The sequence below is a fragment of the Marmota marmota genome, unplaced genomic scaffold (genome assembly GCF_001458135.2).
Source record: "Marmota marmota marmota unplaced genomic scaffold, marMar, whole genome shotgun sequence".
Taxonomy (NCBI): Eukaryota; Metazoa; Chordata; class Mammalia; order Rodentia; family Sciuridae; genus Marmota; species Marmota marmota.
This window is the reverse complement of record NW_026000057.1, coordinates 5713057-5729400: the sequence shown is the minus strand read 5'-3', so window position 1 is coordinate 5729400 and position 16344 is coordinate 5713057. Positions and strand designations below refer to the sequence as shown.

The 16344-nt window shown below is 36.2% G+C and overlaps 1 protein-coding gene across 3 annotated transcripts in view; it reads left to right on the top strand.

The window, feature by feature from the left end:
• Window positions 1–210: 210 nt before the first annotated feature.
• Prmt9 (protein arginine methyltransferase 9) overlaps window positions 211–16344 on the top strand; it is a 44173-nt gene continuing 28039 nt past the window's right edge. Inside the window, exons 1-6 of one of the 3 annotated variants that reach the window (XM_015484457.2) lie at window positions 211–599; window positions 3677–3825; window positions 7266–7502; window positions 8100–8267; window positions 10417–10519; window positions 11417–11523. In XM_015484457.2, coding sequence (XP_015339943.1) covers window positions 411–599; window positions 3677–3825; window positions 7266–7502; window positions 8100–8267; window positions 10417–10519; window positions 11417–11523 — 953 coding nt within the window. In that variant the 5' untranslated portion in view covers window positions 211–410. Of the gene's footprint in view, window positions 600–3676; window positions 3826–3857; window positions 5791–7265; window positions 7503–8099; window positions 8268–10416; window positions 10520–11416; window positions 11524–16344 lie in introns of those variants that run through there. The other 2 variants (XM_015484458.2, XM_048813486.1) reach the window with 2 other exon arrangements.

Sequence of the window (16344 nt, the reverse complement as noted above, 5' to 3'; positions counted from 1 at the left end):
GGAGGCAACAGACAACTTTGGTTACGGCCGGGTCGAGGGAAGAAAAAGCCTAGCGTGAGGAAAACTGCATATATCTACGCAAGCACACGCGCACAGGCCACGCCGCGCTTTTCCCTTTGAGGGCGGGGCAGACGATGACGTACACAGTCGTGCGCGCTGACGTCCTCATTGCGCGCGCCGCCGGTCTGCGTCTGCTGTTGCCCGGTGCGCGTCGCACGCGCTTCCGGCCCGGCCGTTAGAGGGCGGAGCTTCCGCCTAGACCGGGGTGGGCGCGTTCACCTGCTGTGCCGGAGTAACTTTTCTGTAGTTGTTGTCCAGCTGTAGTCACGTGAAAGTGTGGCGTCGAGAGAGTTTTCTGATTCTCTTTGCAAAGTCATCTTCTCTGCGGTCGTACAAGCGGTGACTCCGTCATGCCGAACTCGAGGTCCAGGCCTCGCCGGGGCGCCGGGAATGGCTCCGGGGCTGCCGGCCGGGACGAGTTGGTGTCGCGGTCCTTGCAGAGCGCTGAACATTGTCTTGGTGCCCAGGACTTCGGCACTGCTTATGCCCACTACCTCCTGGTGCTCAGCCTGGCGCCGGAGCTGAAAGACGACGTGAAGGTGAGGTCTCTTCTCCGTTCTTGTAAAAAAGTTAAAAACAAAAAACGGCAGGCAGGTGAAGGGTCCTGGGTACCTGGTAGTTGCTATTAGTACTTATTGTTCATCCTTGCAGCCTTAATTTTATTCACATTCATGATCTGCCAGCAGAAAATCCTGTCGGCTCCACCTAAAAAATTATGTCCAAAATCCTATCGGCTCTTACTGTTTTGTCCTTTATACCCTGGTTCAAGAATCCACCTGCAGATTGTTGCAGTGGACTCTCTACTGGTTTCCTTCCTGTAGTCTGTCTCAACACGGCCAGCTTTTTGGTACAAAAGTCAAAAACTATGTCACTTCTGTTTCAAAACGTTCATTTCACTTGAAGTTCCCACAGCCTTCGGATCCCAAATGAGGCCTTAGGTGATGTGCTCCCTCATGCCCCTGTCGTGGAGCCTTTGCATTTTTGTTTAGAAGGAATACTGTGGGTCTCTGTAGTCGAATAAAGTGTACAGTTAACCTGAAGTAATCATTGTTTGATGATGCATCTTTTAGTTTCAATTATTATTTGCAACAGTTACTCTGTTGAAATAGTGTTGTTTTTTCCCAAATGGTTTTAGAATCCACATTTTGAAAAATGATTCAACTTAAATTTCATAGTCAGTGTTCAGTTGCAAGCTAGTTGGCTTAATTTAATTTAACCTAGGGTTTCTCATCCTCAACCTTGTTGATATTTTGAATGGAAAAACTTCTTTGAGGGGCTATCCAGTGCATTGGTAGAATATTTTAGCAGGTTCCTTGTTCTCTGCCCACTAGATGTCAGTAGCATCTAGACTTTCATAGTTGACACAAATTATCTTAGTGTAAATTTCAGGAGCAACTGGCTTCTTCAGAAGAAGTTGATAGTTTGCCCCTTTGTGTAGGAGTCTTTAGGGTAATAAATCAACCCAAGTGCTCTTTCCTCAGTTCTTTGTTTTTTAGTTTCTTCTGTACACAGGGACAGTATCTATCTTTAAAGTATATATGGACCAGTGCTGTGGCACATGTCTATAATCCCAGTAGTTTAGGAGGCTGAGGCAGGAGGATCGTAAATTAAAAGCTAGCCACCAGCCTCAGCAAAAGTAAGGTGCTACGCAACACAGTGAGACCTCTAAATAAAATACAAAACTGGAGGTGTGCCTCAGTGGTTGAGTGCCCATGAATTCAATCTCTGGTACCAAAAAAAAAAAAAGAAAGTATATATGAAATTTGTATTGCAATACCTGGCATTCATTGAGGTTCAGTAACTGGTTCTGTTTCCTTCAGAACGAAGTTTGTGTTTGTGTGTGTGTGTGTGTGTGTATAAAATTTTTTTAAAACATTTATCTTTTATTTGTAGGTGGACACGAAACCTTTATTTTATTTTTGTGTGGTGCTGAGGATCGAACCCAGTGCCTCACGCATGCTAGGCAAGTGCTCTACCATTGAGCCACAATCCCAGCCCTGTATAAAATTTCTTAAAAAATTTATATATATATATATAATTTCTGGGGATTAAGCCCAGGGGGACTTAACCACCCAACTCTTTTTTATATTTTATTTTGAAACAGGGACTCACTAAGTTGCTTAGTGTGTTGCTAAGTTGCTGAGGCTGGCTTTGAACTTGTGGTTTTCCTGTCTCGGCTTCCCAAAGTACTGATATTACAGGCATGTACCACCACACCTGGCTATCAAGTTCATATTTCTTAGCAAAAGTTTCATTTGCAGAAATTTCATTTCCTGCCACTCTCTCCGTTTCCCATACCCACACTCTGGCTGCACCAGGCTACTTATCTGTAGAGCCTCTGATCATTTCATATAATTTCTGTGTTTCCCTCACAACTGAGTCTCCTTTCTTATCATTGTCTGTGTAGTAATTTCCATTCATGTTCAACTTCAAATATCAGCTCTTCTGTATAAAGTATGTGAAGTTTTTGACTTAAAATATCATGGAATGTCAGAAGTGTACTCTCTTTGCAGAGTTGCCTTTTTTTGTGTGTGTGTTGGGGATTGAACCCAGGGGTACTTTACCACCAAACTATCCCCAGCCCTTTTTATTTGTTTATTGGTTTTATTAAGTTGCTCAGGGCCATCCTAAGTTGCTGAGGCTGGCCTTGAATTTGTGATCTTCCTGCTGAGTTGTTGGAGTTACAGGTGTCTGCCACCACATCCAGCATCTTTTCACAGTGTTACCATGTGGAAATTGGTTTGAGGGAGATGAGAATGGAGCTAGGGTGACAGTGAGGAGGCGATTGCTGTAGTCTCACAGGTGATTACAAGAAACAAATTAGGTTGTAACAGTGGTATTTAGAAGAGGGGACAGATTTAAAGATATCGAGTGAGGATTGGCTGAATATGAAACATCACATGTGGAGTTGAAATAACATTAAAAGGTGGCGACTTTGTGGGTTGATGCTGATTGGTACCTAAACCTTAAATCCTCTGAAGATCCTCTGAAGAATGTGGTGGATCCGGTTTAGAACATTTTGAAAATTTTCAAAATTATTTGTGAATTTTCTCTGTAGGGCCTCAGCATAGGGACAAGATTTATGTTGTTTTCATTGTGGTTTGGCCCCAGTTCTTTGCACACTGATTGCTGTGGAATATTTGAATTAAACTAAATTTGAGAAGTATGGGAATTAAGTGCCTGTCTGGTTGAGATGATTAGCAGGAAGCTATATTTATGAGTCTGATGACTAGAGGAGAGAGTTTTAATTGGAGATGGAAGTGTAGCACCATTAACACATAGGTGATAATTAATGCATTGGGGATGGATAAGACAAGAGGGCTAAGGACAAAGTCAAACTCAAGTGCCCACAAAAAAGGAGGAAGAAGAGAAATAGTAGAGTGATATGGCAGCTAAGAATGGAAGGAATATACAGAGTGGCCAAATTGTCTAGTTCTGTGTATAATTGCCATGTAGGTGGTAAAATTCCCTCATTTGTGTATGTGTTTGTAAGCAGTACTTACTACAGTTAAATGACTTAAAATGATTGTTTAATAGTAAGTTCCAGTCTCTGGAATCTTCAGTATTCTGTATTCTTTCATCTCTATTGACTACCTTTTTTTCTTTGTTTCTAAAGGAAACTTTTCAGTATACGCTCTTGAAATGGGCTGAAGAGCTTGATGCACTCAGTCGAACACAAGACTTACTTGGTTGCTATGAGCAGGCCTTGGAACTCTTTCCTGATGATGAAGTAATTTGCAATAGTATGGGGGAACATCTCTTCAGGTTTGTAATGATTTCTGTATTTCTAGTTAAGAATTATTCTGTATCTGTCTGAATCAGAGATCAATTATACAGTAATTTGAATAGGGGAAGCTTAATGTAAAGAATTAACCATTATAGGGGATTGAAGTAATGAGGGATTAGCTAATAACAAGAGAACTTAAAAGAGTATGAGAATAGCAGATATAAAATGGAATATCAGTTTTAATACTATATAATCATCCCTGCACCTATGGCTAGGATAGAGTATTCAAGGAAGAGTCCACCTAATGGGCTGAGAGGGCATAGCTGTGATTCACAGGGTGTCAGATAACTTGTCATTTGGTTCTCTGGAACTTGCTAGAATTTTGCTGGTTGGGGTGCTAGAGAGTCTCATGGAGAAGTATCAAATTGGAGACATTCTGTTACAAAAGCACCCAGGAGGGGGATTCTTGGGGGATGCAACCAATCACTGAGTACTGTTGCCTCCCTCAGGAGCCTGATGCTGGAGAAGCCCTGTGATTCTAGGACTCTAGGACCTGGAAGCAAAACCCTTTCCTCCTGTAGTGTCCCCAGCATTTTTTAAATGATGGTTGGAAAAATATTAAAGAGCGAGATACATTTTTATGCACCGCAGGCAAAAGGGGAGAATTTAGTAATAAGTCAATAACTGGCTATCTTAGGAGTCTTTCAGACCATTCCCAAGTTTGCTGATTTGTTAGGATGGCTCACAGGACTCAGTATATAGTTGTCATGGCTATGATTTGTTATCGTGAAAGGACATAAAGCAAAATTAGCAAAGGGGAAAGGTTCATGGGGCAGTCTGAAGGAAACCAGGTGCAACTCTCCCAAGGTACTCTCTCAGTGAAGTCACCTTGGGTATACTTCCTTCACCATGTAATGAACACAAGTGGAATGTTGCCAATCAGGGAAGCTCATTAGAAACTCTATATCCAATGTTTTTGTGGGTGTTTAGGACATTTGGGTATCTACCTTCTGTGTAACATATACCAAAGTTCTAGACTCCCAGAAGAAAAGCAGATATTCAGCATGAATCACACTATTTGTACAAACTGTGAGCTGCTCTTATTAGTTAGGGCAGGGGAAATGTCCCAGAATCCCAGAAACCAGCCAAAAGCCAACCTCGTAAGCAGACCTTTCAAAGGGTTATTAGTTCCACTTGCCATGTTAACTCTTTTTGCATTCCAGCACACATGAATAAAAAGATTTGAGAAAATATAGAAATACAATGAAAGGTTAACATCGCTTCTGCTTCTGAATTAGAAAATTTCAAAGTAATATGGTGAGATCATGGTTCTGCCAAGTTGGGAAATGGCTATTGTATAAATTTGTAACAATTTATGAATTAATGAGTCTCATTTTACATTTTCCTTTTAGTTATTTTTATGCATTTCCCTGTTAATTGCCTCTTCCTCCATTCAAGTCATATCCACCTAAAATTTGGTGTCATTCATAAAGGACTACAGAGCTCTTAAGGGACAACAATTTCTCTTAAGTACATCTTGATTCTATTAACTGTCAGTAATCAATTTGATACACTTGTCTTAATGCCTGTGAGCCTCTAATTTGACTCAGTGAACAGTAATAGTACAAGGTCAGGGCTCTGGGGAAAGGTACATATATAATTTGTGCAGTTCTCAGAGTTAATTGTTTAAATAGCTCATTGTTATACATACATTTTTATTTCAGTATAGAGACATATGTTTTGTAAATAACTTTTATATTTCATTTTGAGACAGGATCCTGCTAAGTTGGCCAGGCTGTCTTTGAACTTGTGGTTCTCCTGCCTCAGCTTCCTGAGAAACTGCTGGGATTACGAGCATGTGTCACTGCACCCAGCTTTGATGTATAGAATTTTTTGTTAACAATTACTTGTTGAAAACAAGTAATATCCATTCAAGTCGTATCCATTTTAGCTGCCGAATAGAATGCCTTTCTGTTGAGGTTGCTTAAAATGTTGATGAAAAAGTGAGTGAAGATTGACTTTATATTATGTATTAATGTGAGTGTACATAAGTGTTTTTATAAGTGAAATATGATTTCTTTCTATAGAACACACTTTTTTTTTTCCACATTGGAATTCTTGTGTACTCTTCATGGGAACTTTATTATTAGGAAAGCTGGAAGAAATCAAAATCTATTCTTTCATTTGCCTTAATAACTGGGCTCACTGCTTTGTGTAAATTAATAGAATTCTTATTTAGGAAAATAATAGGACTCTTATTTAGGAAACACCATTAATGCTTTATTTTCTAAAGAAATATCATTTTAACATATTCTAGTAATTGTTTTCTAGTATTTTTCTTTCCTTTTTGGGTTGTATTAATTTTTATTCATTTAAGAGTTTTGTATAAAAAATACTCTTATCAAATGTTGTTAGTCCCAGTGATACAGCAGTGTTAATTAACATGGTCTGGGGAATCAATGACTACTCCTTTAAGAGACAAATATTTGATAATTTCTAATATGATTAGAATCAGAAAAAAATATAATTAGGAAAATAAGGCAGATTGTCACCTGAGGCTTGTTTTGTTTTCATATTAACAACTAACCTGATGAGGCACCTTTTCTACAAATTAGCAACCTTCCATTTAAATGAAATTTATTTAAAAAAATCTTTCAATAATTCCTCAAATTAGTAAAAGCCTACAAAATTTTAATTTAGAGTTTTCTTTTTTCTTAAGTTTAGATAAGGGGCTGGGGTTTTGGCTCAGTGGTAAAGTGCTTGCTTAGCATGAGTGAGGCACTGGGTTCGATTCTCAGCATTACATAAAAATAAATAAAATAAGGTATTGTGTTCATCTACAACTAAAAAATATTAAAAAAAGTTTAGATAAGGGGAATTATTCTTGAATTCCATTATATTTCTAGATTATACACACACAGTGTTCATAACATTACAAGACAGTGTTGCAGAATAAACTCAATGTAACAGAAAATTATTGTAGATCTACACAGTTTTGGCAGATTAAACATTGACTTTAACAGTACAACTGCCATAAACTGGTCTGGCAGCAAATACAGCTGACTCTTAATGACCATTTGACTCAGGTACTGGGAGAAAAGGTCTGCAGGCACACTAAAGAGGACCCACTAGTCCTGGGCATTAGTATGTTTTACAGAGGGAATGGTTTTAGAACAAACTGGTATTTCAGCAGGTGGATTAATTGGAGGATGCCTGTAACAGTTGCTTCTGTAACTTAGTTCAATATTTATTCATACTCAAGTACTTATTAAGGTTCTGGGACACATTTAGACAGTAGATATTTAGAAAAGAAAGAAGTCTTGAGAATTGCAGTTCCACAGAAAGCTTGCCAGAGGAATTAGTTTCCTATCTTCAGGATTTGGAGTGTTGGTATGGGCCAGGTGAGTGGCATGAACAAAGGCAGTAATTGCTAGCACAGAGTTGAATGTATTTTGTCTTTTTCACTGTTTTACTCTAGAATGGGCTTTAGAGATGAAGCAGCTGGATATTTTCATAAAGCAGTGAAGCTAAACCCTGATTTCAGTGATGCAAAGGAGAATTTTTATCGTGTCGCAAACTGGCTGGTGGAACGCTGGCACTTTATCATGCTTAATGACACCAAAAGAAATATGATTTATAATGCAGCAATCCAAAAGGCGGTATGCTCAGGGTTCAAAAGTGTTTTGGACATTGGAGCGGGAACTGGAATTCTGAGGTTTGTTATAGTTGTTTAAATTATATATACATATATATTAATGCACATCAAATATTTGCCAGATATAGAAAATTTGACATTGGAATTTTAAAATAGCAGTCACTTCTCTTAATCTTGCTAGGGTTATTCATACAATCATTATTACTGTATTTTTCTTTATAGCTTTTACTTTATCAAAGGCTGGAGAAACTATGAAGTTTGGGATTATTATTATTTTTTGTATATCTTTATTTTATTTTTATGTGGTGCTGAGGATCGAACCCAGTGCCTCATAGTTGCTAGGCGAGTACTCTACTGCTTGAGCCACAATCCCAGCCCTGGGATTATTATTGAAATTGTATTGTTTGTATTAATAGTCTATTGGAATTTATGAAGCCTGTTTGTGTTTTTCATGTCAGTTGTGCTTCTTAATAGAATAGATGTCATGATATATGTCTAGACAAGAATGTTCATTTTTAAAGTGCAGAATGAGTAATAGTTGTGTTAAAAAAGAAAAGAAAAAGCCTACGTTTAAAGCATTCCATTGAAATTTGAAAAAATACAGTGGATTTTTGTGTGTGTGTGTATATGATGGAACGCTTTTTTTTTTTTTAATAGCATGTTTGCTAAAAAGGCTGGAGCACAGTCTGTGTATGCCTGTGAATTATCTAAAACCATGTATGAACTTGCCTGTGATGTAGTGGCTGCAAACAAGATGGAAGCAGGAATAAAACTTCTACATATGAAGTCACTTGACTTAGAAATTCCAAAGCACATTCCTGAAAGGTACTGTTTTATAAACTGATTTTAGTATTTATATACTGCTTTTAAAAAATGTTTATTTATTTATTTTAGTTGTAGTTGGACACAATACCTATATTTTATTTATTTATTTTTATGTGGTACTGAGGGTCGAACCCAGGTCTTACACATGCTAGGCGAGCACTCTACCACTGAGCCACAACTCCAGCCCCTATAATTCACTGCTTTTTAAAAAAATTAAGATACCTTTCTAGCTTCTAGACCTGATAAAAATTCTGTCTTTGTAAAGATATGATAAAGTCTTGAGAAAAATTTGTGGAAGGAATAAAATATATAAACGACCTTTACTTTTGTTAATTTCAGCGTTCTAATTTGTAAAAATGGATAATAATACTGTATAATCAATAACTATTTGAAAATTGTACTTAAAACCTGAACAGATTAGAGTCAATGGACTTATCACATTTTCTGTTACTATCTTTGTTTATAGTGAGAGCTTTGGAAGTATCAGTTGTCAATGTAGTTTGGCCTGTGCCCTTTAAATGCTTTGAAAATAATCCTATAAGTTTTGGCTTTTTAGTATATATTAGTATGAACTGTATTATGAGGATGATGAAATTTTAGAATTAGAAGATATTTAAGAATCATCTTGTCTAACACTGTTATTTTAAAGATAGTTTTGATTTATTTTTCAGTCTTCTTCCATATATAATGATGTTTGCATAGTACTTGTGTACTTTTCAATGGTTTTATATTTGTTTTTCATGAAAGAAGTCTATTAGGTTATTAAGACAGGTATGCATCCGTTTTATAGGGAAAAAAGACACTGTCCTGAATTATCTTAGTCTGCATAACAAAATACCACTGACTGGGTTGCTTAAACCACAGATCTTTTCTCAGGTGAGATTCTCTTCCTGGCTTGCAAATAGTTACCTTCTAACAACATCTTCACATGGCTATTCGTATGTGATTGAGAGAATGATCTCCAGTGTTCCTTCTTTGATAATGAAGCCAGACCTATTGGATTAGGGCACCTGTTTATCTCATTTAGTCTTAATTAATTCCTAAAGGTTCTATTTTCAAATACAGGTATATTAGGGGTTAGATCTTCAACATAAGAATTTTGGGGGGGATATAGTTAATTCCATAGTATGAATCAAACTTAACTTTAATTCAATTTGTATTTTTTTTTTTTTTAACAGATAAAGGTGTAGAAAAGTGTACTGACCTTTTATCAGGAAATAAGAAGTTCTATACTCTTAATTCATTTTGACCTTAAGCAGACTGCTAGATTTTGAGATGTTGGATAGATGTTTTGAGATACCTTAAATATTCTAAGTGTATGCAACTCTAAATACTGAATGTTTCTGTATATATGTATAATATTGGGTTTAAGCACTGTTGGGGATACCACAGGCATTCCTGCAGATAGGAAGATAAGAGCTGTTCATTTATTTTCAGACTACAAAAATGCATGGTACTGGAGATAAGAGCTAAAGGTGTTCAGAGAAGGGAGGAATTATTTAGAAGTATCTTTTGAGTAGAATTTTCCAAGAATGGACAGAAATCATGGAAGAGGATTTTGTGAAGACAAAAGAAATGTTGAGTAATGAGAGGCACAGTCAAACTTGCAAGAGGCAAAGTTGGGCTGTGCAGTATCACAGAAGATAGAGGTTGGCTTTTTGAAAGGAAAGGCTCTTAATGGCATTAAATAATATTTGTAGCTCAAGAAAAATTATAACTAAGAAAGATGATTTGTTTTGATAAGGAAAGAGTCATTGTTAATAGAGAATACTTTTATACAGTGTTAGAGTTAGCACTCCAGTTGTTTGATATTGGGAAGGGGACTAGGAAAGGCGGTGGGCATAAACAGCTCTTGAGGATTTAGGCAATCAAAGAACAGCTTGAGCAGGCAGCAGTGCCAGGTGTTGTTAGCCCTCTTGCCCTCATACTAATGGGAAGGAGCCAGTGGAGCATAAAGGGACATGAAGAACATTAGAGTCAAGTTACTCAACAATTTAGGCTAGATACTAAAATAAAATATATTAGAAAGATTTACATGTGGATTGCTTCTATAATATACTCTTCATTTTTCTCTTCTCTCAGCTTGAACATTTTTATATAAATAGCATGCTATTTTACTTACATGTATCTTTAAAAAATCGTTCTATAGAGTGTCCCTAGTTGTAACCGAAACTGTCGATGCAGGTTTATTTGGAGAAGGAATTGTGGAGAGTTTGATTCATGCTTGGGAGCATTTACTTTTGCAGCCAAAGGTAAGCAACATGAAAACAAATTTGAATTTCATTAAGAATTCATTATTCATTATTTCAGCAGAGATTTATTGAGTCCCTAGAGCATTTGCAAAGCAATATGAAGTTTATTTCCTACTGTCAAGGTACATAATGTGTAATTGGAAAGAAATCCATGCCAAAACCTTTGAATAGCCACATAACACAATATATATTTTTGTGCCCAGATGAGCATTATAAAGGTTAAAAAATACTCCAGGAAGAAATTCATAGGAATTGGTGTTACCTTGTGGAGGAACTTCCTATAGAATGCTTAAATATGGTTGTGAAAAGGAGGTACTTTCAGTCCTTCTTCACTCACTGCTGGGAATTTTGGCAGCTCACCAGAAGGGCGTATAGTGATGCTGGGTTGGTAGAGTTTTAAGGTGATTGTTGAACTCAGGCTGCTGACTGGGCAGCACTAACTCTTACATTTTGTATTGAAATCCTCTGTGGTAGGTCACAAATCATAGATATATAACATTTATTATGAAAGAAAGGATATTAACATGGAATAAAACTTTGCTATTTACAGAAATTAATTTGGTTTTAAAATAGCTAAAGGCTGAAAAGAAGAGCAATTTCTTTTTCAAGCAGATAATGATAATTTTGATTTTTAAATTAAAGTTGTACCCCAAAGTCCTGTGTTATTTAGACTTACAGTTCTTTCCCTCCCTCCCTTCTCTGTAATTATATTAAGAAAATGTACATACATACATAGTAAATTTTTTTTTGAAAAATTTCTTAAAGTGTTTATTTTAAATTTTTTCTTTTTCTTTTTTTGTGGTGTTGGATTTTGAACCCTTTCTTTTTAATTTTCATTGCTTCTCATTCATGTATATTGCATACATGTGATAGTCATTTTTATTACTATATTTTTAGACCAAAGGTGAAAATGGTAATTGTGATAAGTATGGGAAAGTTATACCAGCAAGTGCTGTCATATATGGGATGGCAGTAGAATGTGCAGAGATAAGAAGACATTATAGGTAAGTAACTTAATACTAAATACTAAAAAATAATAATTTTAAGCAGAATACTGTAGTACTTAGTGCATATTTATTTGGGTGGGGATCTGAAGGGTTTTTAAAATTCTTATTTGTATATGACAGCAGAATGCATTACAATTCACATTACACATATAGAACACATTTTTTCATATCTCTGGTTGTATACAAAGTATATTCACATCATTCATGTCTTCATACGTGTACTTAGGGAAATGATGTCCATCTCATTCTACCATCTTTTTACACCTCTTGCCCCCTTTCTTCCCCTTCCTCCCCTTTGCCCTATCTAGAGTTCCTCTAATCTTCACATGCTTCCCCTCCCAACCCCACTATGAATCAGTCTCCTTATATCAGAGAAAACATTTGGCATTTGGTTTTTTGGGATTGGCTGACTTCACTTAGCATTATATTCTCCAACTCCATCTATTTACCTGCAAAAGTCATGATTTTATTCTCTTAATGCTGAGTAATATTAGATTGTGTATAAATACCACATTTTCTTTATCCATTCATCTACTGAAGGGCATCTAGGTTGCCATTGATGTGGCTGTGTCCCTGTTGCATGCTGTTTTTAAGTCCTTGTTTTTTAGACCAAGGTGTGGGATAGCTGAGTCCAAAGGTGATTCCATTCCCAGTTTTCCAAGAATCTCCATACTGCTTTCCATATTGGGTGCACCATTTTGCAGTCCCACCAGCAATGTATAAGTGTGCCTCTCCCCCCACATTCTTGCCAACATTTATTGTTGTATTGTTGTTTGTATTCTTTTTTTTTTTTTAATCTTTATTTTATTTATATGTGGTGCTGAGGATCGAACTCAGGGCTTCACATATGGTAGGGGAGTGCTCTACCTCTGAGTCAAACTCCAGCCCTGTTTGTATTCTTAATAGCTGCCATTCTGACTGGAATAAAATGAAATTTTAGAGTAGTTTGGATGTGCATTTCTCTAATAGCTAGAGATGTTGAACATTTTTTCATATATTTGTTGATTGATTGTGTATCATCTTCTGAGAAGTGCCTGATTGGTTCCTTGGCCCATTTATTGATTGGGTTATTTATTTTTTTGGTGTTATTTTTGAGTTCTTTATATACCCTAGAGATTAGTGTTCTATCTGATGTACAAGTGGAAAAAATTTGCTCCCATTCTGTAGGCTCTCTATTCACCTCACTGATTGTTTCTTTTGCTGAGAAGAAGCTTTTTAGTTTGAATCCATCCCATTTATTCTTGATTTTAATTCTTGCGCTATAGGAGTCTTAACAAGGAAGTAGGGGCCTAATCCGTTATAATGGAGATTGGGGCCTACTTTTTCTTCTATTAGACGCAGGGTCTCTGGTTTAATTCCTAGGTCCTTGATCCATATTGAGTTGAGTTTTGTGCATGGTGAGAAATAGGGGTTTAATTTCATTTTGTTGCATATGGATTTCTAATTCTCCCAGCACTTTTTGTTGAAGAGGCTATCTTTTTTCCAATGTATGTTTTTGGTGCTTTTGTCTAATATAATATAACTAATTATGGTGGGTTAGTCTCTGTGTCCTCTATTCTGTTCTATTGGTCTACTAGTCTATTTTGGTGCCAATACCATGCTGTTTTTGTTACTGTTGCTCTGTAGTATAGTTTTAAGGTCTGGTTTAGTAATGCCACCTGCTTTGCTTTTCTTGCTAAGGATTGCTTTGGTTGTTCTGGGTCTCTTATTTTTCCAGATGAATTTCATGACTGCTTTTTCTATTTCTATGAGGAATGTCATTGGGATTTTGATTGCAATTACATTAAATCTATATAGTGCTTTTGGTAGTATGGTTATTTTGACAATATTAATTCTGCCTATCTAAGAACAAGGTAGATCTTTCCATCTTCTAAGGTCTTCTTTCGTTTTTTTCTTTAGTGTTCTGTAGTTTCGTTGTAGAGATCTTGCACTTCTTTCATTAGGTTGATTCCCAAGTATTGTATTTTTTTTTTTTTTTTTGAGGCTATTGTAAATGGGGTAGTTTTCCTTTCTGAGGATTTGTCACTGATTACAGAAATGCCTTTGATTTATTGGTGTTGATTTTATATCCTACTACTTTGCTGAATTCATTTACTAGTTCTAGAAGGTTTTTGGATCTTCTAGGTATAGAATCATTTCATCAGCAAATAGTGCCAATTTGAGTTCTTCCTTTCCTACGTGTATTCCTTTAATTTCTTTCATCTGTCTAATTGCTCTGGCCAGTGTGTTTCAAGAGCTATGTTAAATAGAAGTGGTGAAAGAAGGCATCCCTGTCTTATTGCAGTTTTCAGAGGAATGCCTTCAATTTTTCTCTGTTTTCAATGATTTTGGCCTGGGGCTTAGCATAGATAGCTTTTACAATGTTGAGTTATGTTCTTGTTATCCCTAATTTTTCTAGTGTTTTGAACATGAAGGGGTGCTATATTTTGTCAAATGCTTTTTCTGCATCTATTGAGATCATCATATGGTTCTTATCTTTAAGTCTTTTAATGTGATGAATTACATCTGTTGATTTCCGTATGTCGAACCAAACTTGCATTCCTGAGATGAACCCCACTTAATTGTGGTGCACTATCTTTTTGATATATTTTTGTATTTGATTTGCCAGAATTTTATTGAGAATTTTTGCATCTATGTTTATTAGAAAAATTGGTCTGAAATTTTCTTTCTTTGATGTACCTACCTTTGCTTGGTTTTGGAATCAGGATGACATTGGCCTCATAGAATGAGTTTGGAAGTGCTTCCTCTTTTTCTATTTCCTGAAATAAATTGAAAAGTATTGATATTAGTTCTTCTTCTTTTACTTATTTTTAAATTTTTTTTAAACTTCTGTTTTTTAATATTTATTTTTTAGGTGTTGATGGACACAACACAATGCCTTTATTTTTATGTGGTGCTGAGGATCGAACCCGGGTCCCGCCTGTGCTAGGCGAGTGCTCCACTGCTGAGCCACAATCCCATCCCCTATTAGTTCTTCTTTAAAGGTCTTGTAGAACTTGGCTGTGTATCCATCTGGTCCTGGGCTTTTCTTGGTTCGTAGGCTTTTGATGGCATCTTCTGTTTCGTCACTGGAAATAGATATGTTTAAATTGTGTAGATAGTCCTGATTGAATTTGGGCAAATCATATGACTCTAGAAATTTGTCATTGCCTTTGATATTTTCTATTTTATAGGAGTACAAGTTTTCAAAATAATTTCTATTATATTCTGTTTTCTGTAGCATCTGTTGTGATATTTCCTTTTTCATCACTTATGTTAGTAATTTGAGTTTTCTCTCCTTCTCTTTGGATCTGAAGTTTTTTGACCTTGAAATTCATACGTTTAGGCTTAATTTATTTTTGCCTATTTAATAATTTTGTTTTAAAATAAACTTCTACAATTAAAGCCAGCTCCTTTTCTTGTTTAAATATATGTTTTAGTGGTTGATGGACCGTTATTTTATTTTTATGTGGTGCTGAGAATTGAACCCAGTGCCTTACACATTCTATGCAAGTGTTCTACCACTCAGCCCCAGCCCCAGCCCCAGCCCCATAAAGCCAGCTTCTTTTTTAAAATGGAAAATTATTGGTACAACATAGTGTCCTTTAGTTGTGTAATAGATTTATGTACAGAATATTTTCAGAATGATTTCAGATGAAGTTGGAATTAAAACTACTAGTGTGGGAATGAATTGTAGTTGTTGGCTTATTTTTCTTGATAACTTCATTAATGTTGTGATTAGTGTTTGGGAGGGATGAAATTTTAGGATCTAAGAAGTTCTTTCCCCCCAATAACTTAATAATAATTTAGGAAATATTAATGAATAAAAGAAGAAAATTAAAATCATCCTAAATCCCTCACCAGTAAATAACTACAATTCATTTTTATTGCATATTGTTCCTTAATCTTTTTGTCTCTCATTACTGGATGATAACAAGAATGTTTAAGGATTGGTGGGCACAAGATACCAACCATACAGTGCTTAATTAGCAAACTGGCTGAATGATAGTGTACAGGTTGAATGTCAACTGTTTGTAAATAAATGTGTGTAAACTTAATTTTGTTCCAAAATACCAGTATATTTGCTCTTTATTTGTGAGCCTCTTCATGTTAATAGAGTTGGTTTGTGATTTTTTAAAAATCAATTTCTTAATGTTATGAGTTTAACATTTTTAGGTTGCTTCCTCTTTTCTGCCTCTTTGTTTTTGGTGCTGGGGATTGAACCCAAGGGTTCTTTACTAAGCTACATACCTATCAGTTTTTGTAATTTTGAGACAGGTGTCACTAAGTTGCAAGGGCCTCACTAAGTTGTCAGTTCTGGCCTCTATCTTGTGGTCCCTTGGCCTCTGCCTTGGAGTTGCTGGATTTACTGGCATAAGCCACCATGCCTGGCCTTCTGCTTTTCTCCTTTTAAGGCCCAGGATAAGCATATTTGCAGTCTTGTCTATTATTTTCTTGGAATAGATTCCTTTGTAAGAGATTTCTGAGTTAAAGGGATGTACACTTTTCAACTCTGAACATTTGTGGCTGCCCTGCCCACCAGAAAAGCTAGGCTGTGTCTCCTTGAGATTTCTTGCTATAACATGCCTTCAATAGTTCCTTCTTACATTTTATAGGAAAACCACTAAAATCGTTGGCCTGAGCAAAATAGAAATTACATAGCTGATATCTACTATTTTGAAAAAGGGTAATTTCATTGTTGATTTACTTATATAGCAAATGAGTGAGTGAGTGCAAACAAACATAGAGGAGCTTTTGTAATGTTGAAAATGCCGTCCATTTTGATTGAGTAGCTCTGTGTGAGTCAGGTCCAGAATTTGTGTTTTTGAAATTGAGCAG